The sequence below is a fragment of the Fistularia commersonii genome, chromosome 8 (genome assembly GCF_037954325.1).
Source record: "Fistularia commersonii isolate RoL2024-O1a breed Wild chromosome 8, RoL_Fcom_v1.0, whole genome shotgun sequence".
Taxonomy (NCBI): domain Eukaryota; kingdom Metazoa; phylum Chordata; class Actinopteri; order Syngnathiformes; family Fistulariidae; genus Fistularia; species Fistularia commersonii.
The window spans coordinates 7943463-7959038 of NC_141291.1; the positions used below are offsets into that span (position 1 = coordinate 7943463).

The 15576-nt window shown below is 44.8% G+C and overlaps 1 protein-coding gene across 1 annotated transcript; it reads left to right on the forward strand.

Moving 5' to 3' along the window:
• The first annotated feature begins 9203 nt into the window (after positions 1 to 9203).
• LOC147231796 (centrosomal protein of 55 kDa-like) lies at positions 9204 to 12055 on the forward strand. The gene is made up of 9 exons (XM_086151624.1): positions 9204 to 9273; positions 9340 to 9386; positions 9834 to 9981; positions 10093 to 10202; positions 10666 to 10859; positions 10971 to 11058; positions 11332 to 11397; positions 11504 to 11566; positions 11849 to 12055. The coding sequence occupies exons 1-9, from the start codon at positions 9204 to 9206 to the stop codon at positions 12053 to 12055; spliced, it is 993 nt and encodes a 330-aa protein (XP_086007750.1).
• Positions 12056 to 15576: the final 3521 nt, after the last annotated feature.

A 15576-nucleotide genomic window follows, 5' to 3' on the forward strand; every position in this document is an offset into this window, starting at 1 on the left:
CTATTTCGCCTATTTTTACGGCGGGTTGTAGTTATTGGGTTGTTTGGGTCCTTCGGGGCTGGAGGGGCGGGGGGTTGGAGGGCTATCGGTCAAAACAATCTAGACAACAATTTTATGATTGATTTGTCATGCAGTTATATAAGAGGCTGATATAAAGTGGGCCTGGAAAAAAAAAAAAACCCGCTGCAGAATAATGGCGATTCATATCACCTGCGCAGGAAAACAGTGGTTTTAGTTAATTCTGCGGAAAGTGCCCTCGCCGGCGAGGCGAACCCGAAGAACGGCGGCGGCCTTCCTTTAGGTTTGGGAAATGTATGCGGCTTCGTGAATGACGGAGGCGCTGATATCGTCCCTGGGAGAGAGGGGGAGAATGACAATGAGGAGGTGACGTTATTAGGGCCATTCTGCAAGTTTTAGGTGGACTTAAGTGTCGGGCGAAATTACTTTTCTAATGAGCTAAATTTGAATAATGAATTCGCGGGCAGATTTGGAGCCCCGATACGGCGGTGATTAGGATATATGACTGAGGACCAGATGCGGGCGAAACCAGCCCGGTGTGATGTGCGACACATTCCCGTGATTAATGGCGGCTCGTGACGCTCGCGCTCCGTTAGTCAAACGGAGACCTGTCGCTTCCATGTCGCCTCCGCTGCCGGCTTCTTCCTCTCTCGCGCGCGCACGTTCTCTCTGACACCGAGATATGTCACGGACCTGACACGTGCACGCCCGTCCATGCACCGGGTAACGCTGGATGTAGAATTACCCGTTTTCTTGTTTTCTGCCGTGAAAGTTTCTCCTCTATCTCTGTCTGCACGCGCGGGACCCCTCACCTTAGCCGGGAGGGAAAAAAAAAAAAAAAAACAAGCAAAAAAAAAAAAGGTTGCATCACCACTCAATACTTGAAATGCTCCCACTACTTAATCAGCTGCGAGCAAATTGAAAGATATGAGCAGCACACAAATCAGGGTCCTTTCATCGCTGATAATGTCCTTGAGGACTTTGTGGTGAGTATAGACAGCAGGAGATTAACCCCGCTGCATAATAGCCTCTTGTTGCAGGTAGCAACGCGGATGCTCTCCGCACCGGCATTTTGCGCCGGGAAACTTGAGATGTGAATAAGGTTCGTAGCAAGCAATTAATACGAGTTTTTGTGCTCGAACTTAGAAGTCAAGTATTATTTTCTTCCCTTTTTAGAGCGCCTATACACACACATAAAATGGAGATCATTAGGGTTTTTTTTCCCTTTTTTTTTTTCTTTTGCGTGCAGCCGAGCGCCCGGCGAGCGTCAGCAATTGTTTGAGTCACAGAGACACCTGCCGGGGCGGGTGTCCGTGGGCTTCCTGCCGCAAGAGCAAAACCTGTTGACAGACAACGTCAAAACTCAACCAGTGAACAGGATTGTCTCCTCGGCCTGCGTTATATATTTTTTTTTTTTTTTTTTGTTGTTGTTTTTTTTTTTTTTTAGATTTGGATAATTAAGCGTGTGTTTTGCTTTTTGCTCTGCAAACAAAGGCAGATGTGTGTAGATTGGGATTTAAGCCTCTGATTTAATTAGCATTGACTCCCGGGGCAGCCTCTAAGGTAGTCGCTCCTACATGCTGCAAAACTCATTATGGATGAATTAATGAAGTGGGACGTACACTTGGCATCATCCGCGTTGCACGCACTAATGCATTATGTATTATTATTTTAGGGGCACCTACAAAGAGGAATTTTGATTCAAAAATCAAAGTCACTCCATATTGCAATTAGCATGTGTCCTTTCACATTTCACCTTGGTGACTGGAGCCGAGGCACAGAAGCCACGGTGCCGCGCTTTATTTACATTGAGCGGCTTTCGCGATCGATATTTGTCATTCCAATGACAGTTTAAATGCAATTGTTCAGTCACAGGGAGTCATTAGAGGTAATTAACTCATATGCGGGATTAGCACTAGACTCTGCAAGTCCTCTCAGTCCCGGCTCGGCAATTTTATACCAAAATCTGCTACGTACTGACATCTCACTAACGCAATCCTTCGATTCCAGCTACAGGGAAATAAATGACACAAAAAAATAAAAAATAAATACATTCATTAAATAAGTAAATAAATAAACACATAAATAAATGGAGAGGTGACAAAAGAGTCCTGTGACACAGCAACAACCTTGTGACACAAAGGAAAAAAAAAACATAAATAATGAAAAGATAAATGAATTATTATCAAAAGGATTAATCATTTTCGAATAATGTGTTTTCTTAAATTAGTGGGCACATAAATAAATAAAACAAATACCAATAATAATAATAATAATAATTAAACGAGATAAGAGCTGCTATCTTTCCACCGTCCTTCATGAACCTGTTGAATTACTAAAGTACTTAAGTTCCCATCCGGTCGCCATGACATTGACAAACCTCTGAGGAAAGTTGGACACCCATAAAGCAGTCCGACGCCAAATATAATGAGAGGATAAACCTTTCCTTCAACCAAGGAATGGTTTCATTTGCTCTTTTTCGAAGTCCTTGACCGTTGCACAGATTGCCGTCCGAGCAAATCAGTACAAAGCAAAAACTGTGTAAACAACATTCAACTCTGACGGATTTTGTCAGCTCTTATAATTACAATAAGTCAACAGGGTCAGCAGCTGCAGCCAAAACAAAACCAACTTTACATATAAACTAATGGAGCGACTGTTTTTATACAAATGAACAGTTATATTGACCAAATGATATGATAAACAGACCTGGAAAATGGAACATTAAGTGAAATCTTTTGTTCCCTTCAATGGGTGCGTTGGAACGCGTGCTTTGGGAAGGATTATTTATCATATCTAGCTCTGGAGCCGCTCTAACCTGTGGACGAGGCAGCACTGCAGGAGCCAGAAACTACTACATGTGGGTGACGGACACTCACACTGCCTGGTAATCTGCTGCCCCCTCCTGATTTGAATACAACATGGAATCCATTGAGCTCGTCTGTAAAATTGTTTTTTAAAAAATGTTATGTTGGTGAATGAATGCAAGGTCGCTGCATGAAAATAGGCTGTTGCATGAAAAGTGCAACTTCTGCAGCCCAAAGTGACATAGGTGCTGATGTTGCAGCCTCGTGCATAAACTTTAACTCGCCTTGGCTATAAAATGCATACCTGAGCCTTGTCCAGGTGAGAGACACTGTGGCGGATAAACCCCTGCCCAGCTTCATAAATATCCCCGGCTTGTTTATGGCATCTTCTTTTTTTTTTTTTTTGCACGGCTCATTCGACAATGCATCATTAATTTAAGAGCCCGTCTAATGATTTTGAAATGAAAGACTGCGGAGCAAAGCGTCGTCTTTGCTCTAACCGTACGAACGGAGTTTGCAGACAAGCCCACACCCGAGCGCCTGTGAACGCCGGTGAACTCATCTGTCTCCCGTGACAGAAATTACATTATTCAGCGGCTCCGTGCAAAGAACCCTCCGGTTACCCGGCTCTAAAATGTTAATAAACACATTGTTTTATACGGTGGCTTTCATTTTTTTTTACACATCTTTAACCTTGCTGCTATGTCCTCTCCCTCTCCGCTCGAATGCGGAGGTTACAGCTGTACTGACATCTGCAACTCAATTTAGAAAAAAAAAAAAAATTGAGCAGAGGGAGGGAGAAACGACGGCGTTAGACGAAGGCGAAAGATAAAATTCAAACGCATCGAGGTTCACGTCCTTGACGCTCTCGATGGTATCTATACGGGGCGGGCGTACCGACGAGAACAAAAGGACGGTTCGTTTTCAAGCCGCGCCGTTTGACCTTCTAACCCTGTAGTGCTCATCCTGGAGGAAAGTCTACCGATATCGCTCGAGGGGAAAAAAAACACAAAAACGTCAGGAGCGCACAATGAACACAGGGGACTTGAACTGATCAATTAAATTTGCATCAGTATTAGATAGCGAGGACGGCTAAAAGAATGCAGGTAATAATAGTAGGTTTTGTCTCACGTCTTGTTGAGATCAATGAGTGATGTGCGGCAGGAGTTTCAATATCCTCCACCACAGCTCATCAAATGACAAATTTGCCCTGAATATTGTTATGGGTCTTTTTATAGTGTATTGACCTTTCATGATGATGGATGCTCTTAACTGCCGTAATAAGACTTTTATGGCTTGTGGGAGTTGAGTCAGATTTTTTTTTTTTGAGGTAAAAACAGTTTTGCAGAGAGATAAACATTGGTCAGCTCCACGAGCCATTATGAATAAATCATCCCGTGAGTGCCTATGAACTTTGTGCGTTCACTCCTTCTTCATCAAGAAGAAAATCACATCGTGTTCATCCGTGCAACCAGAGTGCAGTTCTTTATGTTTTGTAAAATAAATTCATATTGACAGTGAATCATCTCTCTCATTATCGGATATCGCAGAACCCAAGTGATATTGACCCCAAACCCCCCGCCCCAGACAGTCGGTGCACGTGTGATCTTTTGGAAGGTAGCGCCATCTAGTGGACGCGTTGCGCTAGTGCAGGGCCCATCCGTCAGTCAGCCGCCACTACTTTCCACGGATTTGGAAATCGACGAGTCAGGGCGTTTTAGCCACCAAGAGGAGAACGTCCTCGGGCACCACCACCACTGTCTGCTCGTGCACTTTATACATCAATATTTGCAATCGTGCATCGGTAAATCGAACAGGAAACAAAGATGTCACACAGCTTCTATGAAATGCAGGGTTTGAGGAGTTCGATCCAATATCGGTGCACTGGGGATTCACAAATGTGGTGCTCACTCGTTAAGTAGTTAGCAATATTATGCTGCTGTCGAAAACATTTATGCTCTGCAAGTGCAACGAAAAAAAAAAAATCTCGTGTTCGCACATGATGTCATTTCATAATCAAGCTGAGTGACGTGTTTTCAAATCTTCATGTCCTCCTGGTCCCCCCCCCCCCCCCCCCCCCAAAAAAAAAAGAAAAAAAAAACTAAAAAAATAGCAAGTAAACTGGAGGCCCTGAATAGTCCAGACGTGTGAATGAGTGAGTGAATGGATCGAAGTTTCTATGTGACCTTTAAATGAATAATGTGTGTCGATACGTGACAGCCACCATTAGTACAGAGAAAAAAAAAACACCAGCTCTGATGGAGTACTGTAACGGTTCACTAGAGAATATAAAACTGCTCACAAAAGAAATAAACAAGCGAAATCTTCACTTCATTTTTCGTGGTCGATCTTAAGCTGTGCTTTACTCTGATTATTTGACTTCAAGCTATGAAGATGAAGCCTACATGAGCCTGCATCAGACAATGTGTCTTTGAATGACGGATGCTCAACATCCATCGAGGCGAAGCGGGAGAAACATACCGGTGGGAAAGGTTTGGGGGAATCACTCGTTCCTTGAGAAAAAAAAAATAGACACAGCCGTGGATTCCAACAGGAAATTGCGCTGTGTGGATGTTCAAGGACGTGCAAGCACTGAAAGATGGACCGCATCATCGTGAGGTTTGCCTGGACCTTGTCAAAGCTTTTGACAGCCCTTCAGGTCCTCCTCTAGATGGCCTTGTCAAGACACTTTAAGAACATACAGATGTAGTTAAACAAAAGCAGACTGCAATGCAATGTGTCATTATCTGGAGGTGGGAATGCTGCTGGCTGGCTGTATCCGTTCACCGCAGTCTTGGAATTGACCATTTTGTAATTAGGTGTGTAGAGTGTAGCTCGTGGCCTCTTGTCCGAGCATACGAGGTTTGGCCCGAGAACACAAGGTTTGCAAAATATAGCCGTTGACTAAGCCGGAGGAGAACGTACATCATGTTTTTTCCGACACAAGGTTGAGCAGCACGACAAATAAGTTCAAATTAGTTACAGGATGACCCTGAAACGCCATCCGCATCCTAGGTGGGCCCCGAAAGACACGCGACAAGTAGATCGTTCCAAGAGCGGCATCAGGAGCGAGGCTTTAAGCACACTCCCAGATACGTGGACACCCTGTTGCGTTGCCGTTTGAGTTGCCTCTCATGCCTCATTAAGCCTTTGGCCCCATTTGAATCTCAGATCTCGAGCCTGCGAGATTAATCAGCTCGTGTTAAAGTGGGTGGCTAAGTGCTCCTTGGTGCCCCAGTTACATCGGGCGCTGTGGCCGAGGACTCCTCAGGCTACTCTTTCCCGGTCTTGCAGACTTTTACAAGAACGCCAAAGTGCGATTTGAGATCATGCTTGTATTGAATGATCCACTTGTAGCCACAACTTCCCCCAGTGGCCTGGAAGTGGGGCCAGTCTGATGCAACTAATGAGACAAAAGCTGCAACAGACACAGTGACTCTGTGGGCTAAACAAAGCAGAAGAGAGGCGTCCCGGGCCTCGGCTACAGCTCAGACGCATAAAGGAATAAAGCTCGCGTATTGCAGAGACACGGGCTCGTGTTGTAAGACATTGACACGAGGAAGCACACAAAGGCGGTTATTCAAGCAAGCACGGGAGATGGACGAGAAGGGAAAGGACGGAGACCTTTCGGCGCGTGCTTGAGCGCAGAAGTGTCATCATTGGTATGATGAGCCATCGCGGTCCCTGTAACCTTCCATTAACACTTAAACCGTAGCTAATGGGCTACAAGACCGGCATCACCCCCAAGGCCAGTCCACCTCACAGCACAAACAAGTGCTGAAGTGCGGTTCAGCACGGTCGAGAGTCAACGAGATTTTCAATGCCTCATTCTCCTTCAGCACGGCGATCGTGAACAGAGTTCGTCCAGGAAGGCGAGGCTCACTTATTATAGCGGAACCAGACATCAGGCACACGGGAAGGGCTTATTATTGGAGGATGCTCATATATTTAGGTAAGTGGCCCTGCTTCTCATTACATCATTCAACCTCTGAAATGACTTTGTCCTCCACTCGGCCTCACTCCATCTCATTTGCATCACTGAGCTTGGAGTGGCCTGGGAGGAGGCCAGCGAGCACACCAGGCTGACATATTTTGAGCCGGAATCCAACAAGCGACAAATTGGCCGGAACTTAAAGGCTGTTCGGGGTTCGGAGCCAAATCACCTTCAAGGCTTCTTGGGGGAAATGGGACGGCGAGGTCGGGACCGGAGGAAAGCTTTGCCGGAGACGCCGGTCGGCGGTTCTGGATGAGCGAAGTAAACGCGATGATGTTCACAGCACGAGACTCTGAGGGTCGGCTTTCTTTTTATTTATTTTATTTTCTTAATTTGATCTCATGAATGAGCGCCCAGAGATGATCATATGCACAGCGGGCACATAGGGCTTATGCAAATCATTCACTCAGCTCTTGAAAGGCGCAACTACTTTTTACTGGCACTCCAGTCAAGATCAGTCAAGATGTGTCAACCTGCCAGATCAAATGGCCCACAAAATAGAGAGGCTTGCTATTTCCGTTTAACCAAAACCACATCATATGTCATATAGTTACAATATTAACAAAATGAGTATTTGGCGGGAGCGCATTATCCAGACTAACTACTGTGGCGAAGCGTCATATTTTTATTCGTCTATGTGATGTTAGCATATTGGTAATTATACCGGGATCACCCAGTGAACTTTCTTTTTTATTGTGTTTATGGTCACACCTGCTTAGCGCAGGTTTTATAATTTGCATAACCCACAGTAGTAATCATTATAATACACATACCGTACTCTGATTCCCCCAACCCCAGTTGTAATTGTCTCTCAGCGCTGTCAATCATCTGGAAATCACAAAATACATTCGCAGCAGGGCTGTTTGAGTGTGTTTCAATCCCCCTGTTGCTCTGTACTACTTATAGTATCAATTAAAAAAAGACTCAGTGAAATCATGAATGGCAAAAATGTGCTGAAGAAATGACATGCATGGTGATTTTGTTGTTAAAAAAGATGAGGCTTCACAAATATCACCGTATTGCAATATATAATATATATTTGGACAAATTAGTGACTAGTTGCTTTCATGATGCAGAGTGCCCTAAAACAAGACCACCAATAATAATATATTAAATATGATATGATGATTTTAATATGACGAGAGCAGAAAGGGAAGAAGCCTTTTGTGCACACCCTATATTAAAAAAATGAGAAAAGTATTATTAGTAAATTCAGTACAACTTTGTTACATTATTGGTCTTCTAAGAAAATATACATAGCCATGTAAAGTAAAAGGAAGACAGAAAAAACTGTACCAACAGTACAATCTAAAAAATAATTCCCAAAAGTTGCAATTTTTTTGACTTTAGGTACCAAAGTGTTATCTCTATGGCCCTGTAACAAAGGTACATAGCTGAGAAAATTAAAGATAGACAAAAATAGACTGTCTAACAGCACAATCTTTAAAGAAATGAATAATAAAGTGTAATAAACTGGAAAAACATCCTGGCTCCGCCCCCATACGCACACTGCGCTTTGAAGTCATGAGTAGCAAATTAACGTCGCCAAGGAGACGGTGACATCACATAGAGGGCATCACAGCCACATCACAGCCGCCAGGGGAAACTGTGACATCACAAAGCGCAGCAGGTTGGTTGCCCTGGTAACAACAGATGGGCGCTATAAAAGTGCGCACAGCCGTTCAGACATGAACACACACCTGCACGCCTGGAAGGAACTGATCTTTGCTTCTATTCGGTAAAGAGAGAAACTCACTCGTCTCCTCAGACGTCCGTCCGTCCGTCCGTGTTGCGTCCTTTCCTGCCGTAAGATTTCCCGCTCACTCATCTGTCACATCCACATCATGCACGCCAAAAGGCCCATGCTTTTATTTTGAAATTAGTCTCCATGCGCTTACGCTACCAAGGGTACGCTACCGTACCCTTGTATCTGATTGCCTGGTTACAGAATTCGATGCATCGAGGGCGTTAAAACAAAACGAACTGCGTCTGCGTGCGTGCAGACTTATTTTCACTTTTGTGTTTATTTTTAATTGTATTATATCTTGCACATTTATAGTTGTTGGGTCCATTCAAGGATGCTCTGCTACTCCGTGTGCCCCCGGATCGCCCCTCTGGGACAAATAAAGTCTCTGATTCTGATCCTAACATCCACATTAATCATATTGATATGACGCTTTTATTTCGAAATTTTGGAGTTACATTTCCCTGGTTTTATTATATCTGTTGTCTGAATTGGATGCAGCGTGCATAGTGCATTAAAACAAAACAGAACTAACCTTGTATGTGTGTGTGTGTGTGTGTGTGTGTGTGTGTGTGTGTGTGTGTGTTACAGAAGACCAGACGCCAAGTTTGCAGGGGAGAATTAAAAGATCTGCGACATTATGGGGGACACCAAGAGCAAGCTGAAAGCGGGAGGGGACCCGGACCAGGAGAAGACCAAGGAATCTAGAAGTCAGTACCTTTAGATGATTCTCCTCACACTCCCCTCCACCCCTTCCCTCTCTGGTTGCATCTCAGACTTGGGGCTGTCAATCATCAGCATCTTGCACCGAGGCCCGGGATTGGTCCGGCAGAAGCGGCCATTAACTTGACCTCCTTGAGCAGCACGCCTTTAGATAAAGTCCCTCAAAGGACCATCTGCTGAGAGTCCTATCGATCCCCAACGATCTCCATTTTCATTAGCGAGGTGGTGATTGGGGGGGGGGGGGGGGGGGACCCGCGAGGGACAGCTTGTTTAGAGATTGACTTAATCTGTAGCTGACCTTCACTCCTTCCTTCATGTGTGGTTCCCTAGGTTACCAGCCTATTTGTTCTCCACCTTCTGATGCGCTACTTTCTGAAGACGTAACCGTGTTAAATACTCATCTAAAGGATGTGAGTGTCCTCGATGCAAATGTGCTTGTGTGTGTGTGTGTGTGTGTGTGTGTGTGTGTGTGTGTGTGTGTGTGTGTGTGTGTGTGCGGCTCAAGGGGGAACCGTCATCCCATTCACACGTTCACTGTGGCCACCAGGCCTTGGAGAAGAACCACCAGTGGATTGTGTACGACCAGCAGAGGGAGGCCTACGTCCAGTCCCTGATAGGCCACCTGATTCACCTGGAGCGACAGCTGTCCGAGGCGAAGCAGCAGCAGCAGCCCAAGCAGGAGACCGAATCAGACGGTGAGAAGAACAGAGAAGGAGGTGAGATGAAGTGACCGATAAATGAAGATAAAGCCGAGAATGCGAAATCACCAACTGAACCAGTGCTTCGGGGGTTTTTTCCTCTCATAGAGGAGAATGAGCAGAAGAAGGTCCAGCTAACGTTTGCTCAAGAGAAAGAGCGGCAGATCCAAAGGGACGCCGCGACCCAAACTGAACAGCAGCTTCCGCGATGGACGCAGGTACTTCAGAATTCACTTCCATCGCTTTCCCTCTGAAGAAATCGCTTTCGCTCTCTCTCGTGGCTCTGAACCCTTCACGGAAAAAACATGCTCTCGCGGCACCGGCATGCCGCGCTTAGCGACTGAGTTCAATTCCCACAAGGGGCTTTTATTTGCAGAGTTTCCATGTTCTCCCTGTGTCTGCGTGGGGTTCCTCAGTGTACTTCGGCTTCCTCCCACAGTCAAAAAACATACAGGAGATAACCCAAATTGCAAGGATGTGAACGAAAGGATGGATGGCTGTATGTCTTTACATCTGGCCCTGCGATTGACCAGATAAGCGGCATAAATAAATGATGAATGAATGAATGTGTGCAAAAAGACATAAAACTCCTACATCTCTTACAGTGGAGGATGTTTCGTTGTGCTCTGTGCTGAACAGGTGAAATTTGATTTCCCCATGATGTTTCTGTCACATCCGCAGACCTTGAGGAGTCCGTCTGAGTCCTGGCGTCAGCCTGCTCAGGTCAGCAGACTCCAGGCGAAGCTGTCAGAGCTGCAGAAGAAGTACACGGACAAGTGCAACGAGTTGTCATCCTTCACCAGGAAGTACAGGGCCGAGCACCGGGAGCTGCAGGAGGCCAAAACCCAGCTACAGAATGAAAGAATCCAAAGCAGGTGAGGTTGGATGCTCAGAACCCTCCAGTGTCTGCTGACAGGAAGAATATTAAATATCATTCTCAATGATGCACAGTTAAATCAACGCGATCCGTTGAATGTTTCCTCCAGAGTTACGGTGCACAAAGAGATACACCTACCAACTGACCAAACACACTGGGTGTCTGCTGAGCTGAAGAACAGGGAGATCAGCCTGGAGGTGAGTTAGGCATCCAAACACACCCTCCAAACTACACACCGGATACTACAAACTAGACTACACACATTTACTCATTGTCAATACAATGGGTTGATTCACCCTGGACTGGTCGCCAGTAGATCACGAGGTCACATAGGAAGACATACGACCATTCACCCTGAACCTCCACAGGTGTGGGCAGTCACCTGGAGAACCAGAACATATCAGCGTAATACTTAGATATATTTCAGCAAACCTCACTGTTCACACTGCCCTCCAACTGTGGCTCTGCAGGTGCACGTGCTGCCGAATAAGACCCTAAATGATGAAGACGGAAGGACGTCAGCCCTGGAGCAACAGGTAACATAGGAAGGGATATAAGAGAGGGGGACATCTTCTTCCTGTTTGAAACAATCTACTGTTTCTGGATTTCCTCCTTCCCATACATGATGGTCCCTCTCTTCAGGTCCAGTGGGTTTCCAAGGAGCTCAAGAAGGCAACGGATCAGATCACTAAACTAGAGTCCACTGTAAGTTTAAGTGCACATCAAAACCTCACGCGGGTTCATTTAAGTTCTTGAACGTTCTAACTTTCGTCGGATTGACTCACAATCTTGACAAAATACAAATAATGTCATGAAAGCTGTGGCCATCCATCCACCCATCCATCCATCCATGCATACATCTGTCCAAAGCTGGAGTGACCTTTGCGTGCCAAAGCTGGCACATACATGAAGATCTTGGTTCTTCTGAAACCCATGTAGAAGCTTTGAGTTGAAGAAAAACGTGTTTTTTCTGATCTTGTATTTCAGAAGGAGCCAAAAGCCCGCCTCTCAGAGTCCAGCTCCTTCACTGAAACAGCATTCCGGTCATACAAGTACAGCCCCTGTTTCTCCAAGTTCCCTTCCTACGTCACCACGTCAAACACCAAACGCTTAAGTTGCCCGAAGTGCCAGTTGCGCTACGCCGTGAGTCACTACCGGGACCTCCTGACACACATCGACTTATGCTCTGCATGAGCCGGCAGCCATCTTTCTTTTTTAAATTGTATATTGTATTGTATATTCAATGTGAAAAACATGCACCTTTAGCAATAATTAACAATTTTCATAAAATATTTTCATTATCACCATGTTCTCTGCATTTTTGTTTGTAACAAAAGAGATGCAACCTGTCTGTCTCGTTTAAAAAAAAGATAACCCTCCTCTTCTTTCTCACCAAAAGTTGGAGGATTAAAGGCCAAACGTATTTCCATCCTAAAGTGTGATTCAAAGGAAAACAACACAATGATGGATTGTTAAAAGGAATTGGATGGATTTTTTCAACACTTAGGCTGCGATGCGCCGGTTTTCGGAGCAAAGATTATGGCTAATTACATCGGAACACCAACAGCAGATCATTAAATGCAGACATAATGAGTCTGTTGAACCAGAGTAGCTCTCTGACCACGGGGCATTTTGCAAACGAACATTAAGGCGGAAGGAAGGTCGTAATCTGAATCCTCAAACGGGGAAGAGAAATGGATGGTTCATCGCCCGAGAAAGAAAAAAAAAAAAGGGAAAATCAAACCCTATTAATGTTTTGTTTGCAGTGCTTCTGCTCTGGAAAGCATCATCTGGGTAAAACAAAGGACCGGCAAGTGAAAATAAACAATTCAGACATCTTGCAACATGGAAAGACGACTGAGAGGCACAGCAACATGCTAGATGTTATAGAGATATAGGATGGATGGAGATAGTGAAGATCTGGATAGAAGGATAACATAGGGTATATGTTCTTTGTCTCCATATGAACCTGAGGGTGAATGGTTGTCTTCATAAGGTGATGTCTCTGATTCCCTTAGTCACATAGAGACATACTGTACAATCATTCACCAACTCATGACGGACAGACAGATGGATCCCAGCAGCTTCCAAAGGAGCGTTCACTCACAGCCCCACATTTGCCCCCGAGATGGTAGAAAATGAAGACGGCGTCACTTGAATTGATGGTGGCTCATTATGAGGTGATGACGTTTTGCTAATGATGGCAAAGGAAGCAGAGACCGATCCGGTTCAGCGTTGCATCTGTGGGTGGTGATTTTTCTGCAGAAATCTCTCATGGTGAAGGTGGGATTTACGTTCTCGTGGAATATTATGCCCCGTATGGTCAAGCCTCTTTTCAGAATCAATGAATTTCGCGCAACAAGAGATGCCATGTCCTCCCCTGCAGCTCATTTGGAGGCAACTTCATCCAAAAGTGTCTTGGGGGCCTTTTCTGCAACATCTTTTCAGAACACCGGACACTCTTAAAGTGCAAAGACTTTTATGGTGCGCCGGAGGTGAGACAGATACTTTTCTTAAAAGCAAGACAATGGCATGGAGAAGCACCCTAAGCTTCTGCAAGGAAATGACAACCCATGAATCCAGGTCATGGTGAAGGCCTGTCGAAATCATCTTGTTGTGGCAACTGGACTTGAATTTCTTTACTTGATGACACAACATACCGGGGACTGGTGACTTCACCACCAGAAGAACCAGAACCCGGTACCTTCCACATGAGCTCAGTCCATGGGATCCAACACTCCTTTGTCTGGCTTTACCTTTTCACATTCCAATCCAGATAAATCCCCAAAAGTTTCTCCTTTGTCCCCAATGAACGACACCCCATTAGCAGAACAACCCCTTTAGTTTCTGCCTATCGACTCTTCATTTACTTAATTAGCCACCATAACCTAGACTTGCCCACAACCCCGGCAGGTATATTGGGAAACTGAACTGAAGAAGCGTCTGGGTTGAGGGCTTAAACCAGCGGTCGGGAACCTATGGCTTCCTAGCCATATATGGCTCTACTGGTGACGGCATTTGGATCCCAGACAATTTTGAATTGAAAAAAAAAATCAGTTTGGAATTGATTTTAAAATACGTGTTATTTCTTTTTTAAAGTAAACAGAAATTAGCTTTGAAGATAAATTTCTCGGGTCACCCGCTGGTCGATTCGGGAACCAATGGCTTCCGAGCATGTCCGCGTCATTGTAAAGGTGAAGAAATCAATTTTATCAGGTAGCCAACTAGATTATCCGCTTCAACCCTTTTAACGGAAAAGGTGGCGAACAGAAAAAAAGATGATTACCGTGCATTCCAGGCTGCGTGGACAGAGGAATTTATTTTTGATCTGCGGTATGACTAATATGCAATGATAAAATTGCATCAATGAAACGGTCAGATATAAAGCAGCACTTCGAACAAATCCATGCATACCAGAGGTCACATTAAAAGTAAGACATATTTAATTCATTTAACATTAGAAATATTACATGGCTCTCGATGAAATATATTTAGAAATATTCGGCTTTTATGGCTCTCCCAGTCAAATAGGTTCCTGACCCCTGGCTTTCCAAGTGAAGAAATTCAAGTCCAGTTGCCAGGATAAGAGGGTTTCGACAAAAAGACAACCCACGGACGTATTACATTTCATTTTACATTACATTTCGTATTACGCCCGAATGTGTGCGTTGCAGATGTTCAACCACAAGGTGGAGATCATCCTCCAGTTATAATCACCGGTTTGGCCGCGCGGCATGCGAGTGTTGGTTTCATGATCCATTGCTATTTCATCTCACGGGCAGATGTCTCATTTAGGCGAAGTCCCGCGCAGCCACTCTGCAGGTTTCAATAACCGTGGCCTTTTGGAGCCCACGCTGGAGACGGGAAGGGATTTTCTCACGAATAATAATTAAGAATGAACTCGAGGGCGATGGAGGATACAGGAAAAATGTCAGGCTGATCATTCCAACAAAGTCCTGAGAGGAGCTCGTCGAGAAGGAGCCGGCTCTCGAAAAGTCGCAAGTTTGATTCCCGGTTTGCCGCTTCTGCACGTGAAAAGAAACTTCTCTTTTAAACCTGACTTTGGTGTTTTAACCATTCGCACTCATCATGTGCTGACAGATGGAGGAAAGCTGAAGTCACTGCACAGAATCAGAGCTCGCCATTAATTCCGTCTTCTTCGTCATTTAGACATTTTTCTGAAAAGGATTGCCTGAAAGTAAGTTTTTCAAGAATTTCAGACAACACAAAAAAAAAAAAAAACTGAGTCACCCGATGAATAATGAGTTGATTCAGAGACAAAAATGACTGGCAATTATTTTAAGAAGATACACATCTTGACAATACAGGGGCCTCCAACGAACTTCCCGCGTGCGTTTGGACTGCGGGAAACCTCAAACCTCCAACCGGAGACCTTCTCGCTGTGATTCGCCTGAATTCGTTCATGTATTTGCTCCTGATCTTCTGAATCCAGCATTGATACTTGACTGGAACTGAGCAGTAAAACACACAAAACTCCCAAAACAAGGTCTGTCCCCGTGCACGTTCAGAGTGTTATCGTAATCTGCTTCGAATGATTTCCCGTGATCACTTTTAATGAGGATTATGAGAAATGAGTGAAATAAATTGCCATAAATAATCAGAGCCTGAACGAATAAATTCCAATCAGCGAGTCGGCGCAGTGGAAAAGTACATCATGGTCTCAATAAGATTGATCTGATTGGAGAACAAACACG